General features: G+C 44.9%; 1 protein-coding gene across 1 annotated transcript in view; it reads left to right on the forward strand.

The window, feature by feature from the left end:
• Positions 1 to 399: 399 nt before the first annotated feature.
• The window catches only part of LOC101993909 (thymidylate synthase-like), a 113,840-nt gene continuing 106,009 nt past the window's right edge, over positions 400 to 8,230 (forward strand). Inside the window, exons 1-3 of the mRNA XM_026782649.1 lie at positions 400 to 589; positions 6,345 to 6,446; positions 7,141 to 7,314. Of these exons, the coding sequence (XP_026638450.1) occupies positions 400 to 589; positions 6,345 to 6,446; positions 7,141 to 7,314 (466 nt within the window). The remainder of the gene's footprint in view (positions 590 to 6,344; positions 6,447 to 7,140; positions 7,315 to 8,230) is intronic.

Here is an 8,230-nt window from a genome sequence, read left to right on the forward strand (position 1 = left end):
AAAAAAAAAAGAATGCTTGAAAGTCCATCATTATTTTTAACAATGTGCATCTTCTCATACCCAGGATGGCCTTGTACTTGATGTGAAACAAAGGATTGTCTTAAATTCTGGATCCTCTGGCCTCGACCTCCCACGAGCTGGTATTACTGGCATGATTCACCACGCCCTGAACCAATAGGCTCTTAATGCAAAGACAAGATAAATCAAGAGAATTGGGAACTCTAGCCTGTGTTTGCTCTGCTAGCGCCAGAAATTCAGCCCCGTGGGCGGGGGTCTGACAATCGTGGCCAGACAGAAGCTTCCCAGCAGGAAGGGGCGGGAGGCGCCAAACGTAGGAGAAAAGATCGCGCAGAAAAAGATCGGTCTTTGGCGCCTACCACACGCCTCTAACAGTCCACAATGCCGGTAGCCGGCTCCGAGCTGAAGCTGCAGCCCGCCGCTCAGCAGCAGGGCGCGGAGGCACCGCGCCACGGGGAACTTCAGTATCTGGGGCAGGTGGAGCACATTATGCGCTGCGGTTTCAAGAAGGACTGCACGGGCACAGGCACCTTGTCGGTGTTAGGCATGCAGGCGCGATACAACCTGAGAGGTGACAGCGGCCAGTCCCCACTACCGGGAGGGACTGTGGGAAGATGAGCGGCGGGCTGGGCGCGGAGGCGCGGGGTTGGTGGCAATGGTTAGTCTGACCCCGGCTCAAAGAGTCCTAAACTCTGCGTTCTCGCCCTAGAGCCTCAAGGTGATAGCTACTGCAGGTAAACCTGGACTCTTGTTCTTAACCCCCATTAGTTTCCAACTGGTCGTGCATCTCCGAGGGTCGGAGTAGAAGAAACCTGCCCAAACCTTGCCCTCAAATCTTGACTTGTGCTCCTCCTCTTCTTTCCCCTTATCCCCTTTGCAACTGTTTAAAAAAAATTGGCGTGAAAATGGCTTAGGTGGTGTTAAAGAGGCACAGAAAAAATAAACCCAAGCCTGAGGCGGAAACTGGGTTTCCCCAAACAGCCTTGGCTTTTATAGAGCAACTCAGAGGATGTGTGAGCCTACAGAGTGGCCCCGGGGAAGAAGTGCTCTTTTGGGGTTCCTGGCATCAGACGTCAAGCACAAGACTTTGAGTGGGGGTTTACTTATCTTAAGCATGTTCTGGAGGTGGGAACTTCAGCAGCTATTGCATGGATTAACCCAGTGCACAGGGCCTCCTAGAACAGTGAACTCTGATGCCCAGTTTTAGTCCCTTTCCTCTGCTGATACTATAGACAAGTTATTCTGCTTCTCTAATCTTCATTCAGCTTTCCCATGTAGACAGTAAAGAGGAAAGTATTGCTCTCTGACAAACATATACTCTGAGCCTTTCCTCTTCACCTTGTCTGATGATTGAGCTCCTGCCCTGCCCCTTTGTCTCTCTTCTGTTTTGCTTTTGGGTTCCCTGGTGGCCATTCGGAGGCATAAACATTTCTGTTTTCAGATGCTAGGTCAGTTTGCTCCCCAAATGTCTGAAAACTTTTTCAGTTTTTACCAGAGTGATATCACTCTTCCTGAAGCGTGGTGGTCAAGTAGGTACCTGGGTTATACTGGAGTGGTGTGGTGACAAATGGCAGGAGCCCCAAGTTCCTGCCCTGTATCCTGGTCCGGAAAAGGTGAGGTTCTGTCTAGTGCTGGCTTAGAGTACTCCTGGAGACAAGATGAGTTCTGGGCCATACTACAAGTTCAGCTCCTTTAGAGTACTTGGGATGCTGACTCAGTAGGCAAAGAGGGCCTGAGTTCAGCTCGCCCCAGTTGTCACATAAAACATTCGGGGTGTGGAATGGAGAGATGACTCAGTGGTGAAGAGCATCTGTTGCTCATGTTCAGGATGGGGGTTAGGATTTAGTTCCTAGCACCCATTTAACACAGTTAGTGGCTAACAATCTGTAAGTCCAGTTCAGGCTCTCTGACTCCCTCTTCTGCTGTCCTTGGGTACCGTGTGCACATGGTGTACAGACACATGCAGGAAAAACACCCATGCACATAACATAGAAATGAAGCTTAAAATGCTGGGTGTGATTGCATGAGCCTGTAACCCCAGTGCCATAATGGGAAGGGAGACACAGGAGGACGTTGGTGATTGCTGGCCACGAGTCTGGCCCAAATAAGCTCTAGCTTTACTTTGAGACCCTGTCTCAAGGGAAAGTATAGGAAGTAATAGAGTAGAACAGCCAGGATTCTCTCTGGCTTCTGTGGGCTTGGGTACCCATGCACACACATTTTCCAGATAGCCAGATATGACACATGAACAGACCGCACATGCAGTGTTGAACAAGTCCACTTGGAGTGTCACATTTCAACACAGAGTGTGTTTTATGAAGGAATTCAAAGCTGCAGATGAGGTAGAAATGTTTTAGGAACTTGGGGGTATTTAAAGAATTGGAGGGAAGGCTGGGGATTTGGCTCAGTGGGTGTAAAGCACGTGGCCACACAAATCTGACAGCCTGAGTTTGGATCCCTGGAGTCCTCCTAAAAAGCTGTTTGTGCCGATCGGTGGTGCCCACCCCTTTAATCCCAGCACTTGGGAGGCAGAGGCAGGCAGAGCGTAATGAGTTCAAGGCCAGCCTGGTCTACAAAGCAAGTTCCAGGACAGCCAGGAATGTTACCCAGAGAAACCCTGTCTTTAGAAAACAAGAAAGCTCTGTGTGGTAGTGCCATCTAATCCTGGTACTTCTATGGGAGATGGAGACGGAAATCTACTGGAAGCTCACAAGCTAGCTAGGTTGGGATAGGTATTATAGCAACAGGAACAAGAGAGACACCCAACTCAAATAAGGTAGAAGCTCACTGTGTGCATGCACCATGGCATGCTTACATGTATGTATACATACACAAAGACTTTGGAAAGTTGAAGGGAATAGAAGAAATACCTTGAGGAAATATCTAATAGGGTAAGACCGTTCTATACTCCCTCAGAAGCCTGGCCAGGACCAGCCTGCTTAAAGCTAGGCTGCATGTGGATAGTGTGCCATGGGAGGGGATGAGTGACGCAGAGTCCTCCTGTGTGCCTATTCTGTTCTCAATCTTTCAGGGATCCACAAATGCTAAGGAACTGTTCTCCAAAGGAGTGAGAATCTGGGATGCCAATGGGTCCCGAGATTTTCTGGACAGCCTGGGATTCTCTGCATGACAGGAAGGGGACCTGGGCCCAGTTTGTGGTTTCCAGTGGAGGCATTTTGACCCAGACTACAAAGATATGGATTCAGGTGAGGAGATATTATTGCCTCATGTTTTCTGGGTGTTCTTCCTCAAAGATCCATCTTAGATGTGGAAGAAAAGTCCACATAATGGGAGTTGGTAAGTAACTGATTTGTGAGAAGCTGTGCTGGGTAATGGTGGAGAAGCCACAGCAAAATGTCACAAAGGCCAAATCACACTCTTGGTGCCTAGCATTTACTGGGCATTGTTGGATGACTGGAACTTTCTCTACCAGCGGTGGCAGATTTGGTCTGTCCTGTCTGTGTTAGTGTTTAGGATAGAAGGAGGTTCCTCCGGGATGAGGTGCAGGAGTTACCCATAATGAACATTTCCCTTTGCTAGGCTGCAGCACTTACAAACTGTGTGTGGTGTGGTGTCTCTGTACCGTTAACCCTTCCCTTCCTGCTCTGTGGGGACAGAGGTTAAGAAAACTCCTCATGTAGTGACTGGCATCTCCTCTCTCTGGGTACTGTTTGAGTGTCACATAGACCAGCCTCCTCCAGGTTCTAAAGTTAATGTCTCACTGGTGTATATGTATATATGTTCGTGTGTGCAGGAAGTAATAAATTACTGGCTGGGCAGACACCAGCAGCCTGGACAGTATGTTTTTCTTTTCAAGGGTCCCATCACCTCCTTCTAGCCAGTGGGCCTTGTAGTGGTTTGAATAAGAATGCCCCCCCCCTGCTCAGGTAAGCCCCTGTGTTTGAATGCTTAGGAGTGGTGTGATTTGAAAGGATTAAGACTATGGCCTTGTTGGAAGTGTGGCACTGGGGATGGGCTTTGAGGTTTTGGAAGCCAGTGCCTCTTATCCTGCTGCCTGTAGTTCTGGAAGTAGAACTCTCAGCTGCTTCTCCAGCACCATGTCTGCCTGGATACTGCTATGCTTCTCACCATGCTGACAATTGACTAAACCTCTGAAACTATAAGCAAGACCCAATCTTTTATAAGAGTTGTCATAGTCATCGTGTCTCTTCACAGCAATAGAATACTGACTAAGACAGGCCTAGTGTCCGAATTCTTCAGTTGTGTTTGCCTGCAATCAAGATGTTTTCAATGCTGGTGATGTTTGGAAGTTGTGGACTAGGAATGGGTAAATTGGTAAAGGTAGAGAGAAGAGAAGAGGTTGCTGGGCTTGGACTGTAATGTGATAGTGTCAGTGCCATGGAGTTACTTGAGAAGTTCTGCAACAGAATAGTGTGATGCTGCATGGATTGTGAATGGCTCAGCAGTTAAAGTCTGTGATGCTGCATGGAGTGTGAATGGCTCAGCAGCTAAAGTCTGTGCTTCCAGGCTTGGAGACCTGCGTTTGATCCTCAGGAACCCGTGTGGTAGGAGAGAATCTGTTCTCACAGCTTCTTAGATTACACATGCCAAATCATATGCCACACATAACAAAATAAAGGAATATAGTAAAAATGCAAAAACAGTTTTAATATAAATTTAATGTGTGTGCATATTTTATCTTATTTAGAGTCAGAGTTTGGCTAGCTGGAAACTAATTATAAGAGACAAGGCTGCCCTTGAACTGTCAGCCTCTGCCCTCCCCAGGTCCTGGAATTTGTCTTGATGGGGTGGGAGCAGCTAGGTCTTAGGAAGCTGCAGCTGGCCATCAACTCCTGATCCCCCTGTCTATACCTTTCACCTGGTGGAATTATAGGAATGAGCCATCATGTTCACCTGACCACCATTGGTTGTTTTGGTTATTTTGTCCGTTTTATTACATTGTTTCTATGTTTAGTCCTAATGATTCTAGAACTTTCTCTCTCTCTCTCTCTCTCTCTCTCTCTCTCTCTCTCTCTCTCTCTAGACAAGCCTGGCCTCTCGATCTCACAGAGATCCTCCTGCTTTTGTCTCCTGAGTGCTGGGATTAAAGGCATAAGCCACAACTCCTAGCTTATTGTCTATTTTTTTTTTACTTTTAGTTGTTTATTCTGGTTTTTGAAGGCAGGGTTTCTCTGTATAACAGCCCTAGCTGTCCTGAAACTAGATTTTGTAGATTTAAATTTTTTAATGCAGATAATTTTCCTGTTCTTTCTCCCTTTTTCACCTATAGGAAATAATTACAATCTATTCTATAATTTATCAATTTTTTTTTAACACTTACAGATTACAAAGTCACCACCACAATCTAGCAGTAGAACATTTCCTCAAGTCTTTAATATTGCCTTCTTGGAGCTGGGATTTTGGGAACCCCTCCCTCAGAGACCCAGCTCTGCCAGAACACTGACTGACTAACCTTGGTAAAAGTACATCCAGAGAAGAGTCTATGGAGTTCTGTTAATAAATCAACTCGCAGCTACCACACCTCAGCAGGGGGCAGGGGATTAAAGGCCATGTACTAGAACCGAAAAAGATTACAAGATCAACCCTAAACTCAAAAAAAAAATAAAATAAATAAAACCTTTTCAAAACTTAGATCTCAGTCCTGTTGGTTCAGTGCCCACATTTTGATGACAGTGACATAGTATTAGGTGTGAAAGATGATAAGTGTGTCTCCTTTGGTTCCTTGTGAAGCCACCAGGACTCACTCATAAAACTCCACCCTGATGACTTTCTCATCCTAATCACCTCTTTTTAAGATTTATTTATTTATTACATATACATTGTTCTGCCTGCATCTATGCCTGCAGGCCAGAAGAGGGTACCAGATCTCATTACAGACTGATGTAAGCTACCATGTGATTGCCAGGAAATTGAACTCAGGGCCTCTGAAAGAGCCGCCAGTGCTCTTAACCACTGAGTCATCTCTCCAGCCCCCTGATCACTTCTTAAAGACTGTGTAATTGATTTAAATTTCTACCCAAAAATGAGAATTATATTTCAACTCATGAACTTTTCAGCAACACATTCAAACCATATCCAAACAGCAGTTAGCAACAGGGGCAGTATTAAGGGGAGGGAGTGACATTATAACAGACTAAATATTTAGAAGACTTGTGTAGAAAAGAACTTAGATTTTAGTGTAAGGACATTGAGCTTAACCCAGAAAGATCTTAGAAATACTCAGAATTGCTGGGCATATTAGAACTATGGGTGGGGGCATTGAGTGGATGCTGTCAGGGTCATCACATGAGAGGCTGTGACTGATGTGATGTAAATGTGCATGTGCTCTCCTGACAATTCTGCAGATTACTTGGGTCAAGGAGTAGACCAGCTGCAAAAAGTGATTGACACCATCAAAACCAGCCCTGATGACAGAAGAATCATCATGTGTGCCTGGAACCCAAAAGGTAGACAGCATCCCAGCCATCTCCCTTTGGCTAAACTGGCTAGTTAGCCAAAGGGAAGCAAGGTGGCCTGAGGCACTGTGGGTCACTGGAACTGTCTCCAGTCATGTGGTTGATCAACACAGTCACACTTTGCTCTGTTTCTACCTTCATTATTAGACCCACACGATCTTTATGCATTTACATTAAAGAAGCATTAAATTGCCTGTAAAATGCACCTATCGTTTTATCTTTTTCATTTGGAGCACACAGTTTCAAGTGTTAACTTAAAAATAGATTATAAAATTAAACTCTACCAGGGTATAGTGAATATCCAGGAAAGAACATTTCATATTTTTTATAAATACTTAAACAGAAAGATGTGCCTCAGATTCTAGTTTCCTGTGGCCTTTGCAAAAAGAATAATTTCCTTTTATTTGGCGCCATCAACAGCAGCCCAAATCCTTAATTTTAGCTCAGCTGAATGATCATTGCTTCAGCATAAATGTACACTTGCAGATTCCTTATGCTAGTGGACAGGCCTCCATCACCTCTGCTGTAGGGCTGCGAAAATGGTCTGACTTTGACAAAATGGGAAATTGAGTTGTACGTATCTACAACCTCATGGCTTCTTTCATGGTTGGCTTGTTTTGTATTTTACCTTTATTATAGCTGTGTTCTCTAAAACCCCTCCTTCTTTTACCATTGACCCCCTCAGATCTTCCCCTGATGGCACTGCCTCCTTGCCATGCCCTCTGCCAATTCTATGTAGCGAATAGGGAGCTGTCTTGCCAGCTCTACCAGAGGTCAGGAGTTATGGGCCTGGGTGTGCCCTTCAACATTGCCAGCTATGCCCTGCTCACCTACATGATTGCACACATCACAGGCCTAAAGCTGAGCTGCTTTCAGAAGACGTGGTTATAGCCAATGGAATATACTAACTCATAGCAGGGAATTCAGTCTGATTAGTATTAAAATTTTATGCATGTAAATAAGACATGTACTGGCTTACCTTATAACCATCCTTGGAGCTTTCTGGTACCTTGTTGCCTAAGGAAACTAACATTCATATAGGTAGCTTGTTTGTTTGTTTTGTTTTGTTTTTGTTTTTGAGACATAGTCTCATTCTCTAGTCCAGACTAGCCTTGGACCTACAGTGATCCTTCTGTCTCAGTGTCAGAACACAGTCCAAGAATGGAGTCTTGAGAACTTTCAGTGAGTGTGAAAAAACTCCAAGACAACAAGAGTCTTGTGACTTCAGTTTCTTCAATACACAGACTTGTTCTTGAACTGCATTTTCATATTCCTCCAAGGTGTAACAGATAGGAGTGAGTTTATTTCAGCTGTTGTTATTCATGTGTCTCCATGGAAAAACATGTTGTATCTTTGTGATTGTATAGTTTACTCACAGGACTCTTAACCCTCAGAGTATAAATTGTCTGATGTTCTGAATAAAGTTGACTTTTACATAAGACTTTAGGCCCCACTCTCCTGGGTTCATGATGCCAATTCTCAGCCTTCCAAGTACTGGGACTATGTGTGTAAGCCATCATGCACAACCTAAAAACCTAAAATATTAACTTTTCTCAAAAACAGCACTGGAAAAGTTACTTTTGTGGAAAGCTTTGAACTATGTGCGTACCCTGTAGAATGTACTATTGTGTGTGTACACAGTGTGCACAGACGAGAGCACAGTCTGCGTGAGTCCTTTCTCCTTCCATGTGGAATGTACTATTGTGTGTGTAAACAGTCTGCGTGAGTCCTTTCTCTTCCCTGTAGAATGTACTATTGTGTGTGTACACAGTCTG

The sequence above is a fragment of the Microtus ochrogaster genome, chromosome 15, assembly GCF_000317375.1.
Source record: "Microtus ochrogaster isolate Prairie Vole_2 chromosome 15, MicOch1.0, whole genome shotgun sequence".
Taxonomy (NCBI): Eukaryota; Metazoa; Chordata; class Mammalia; order Rodentia; family Cricetidae; genus Microtus; species Microtus ochrogaster.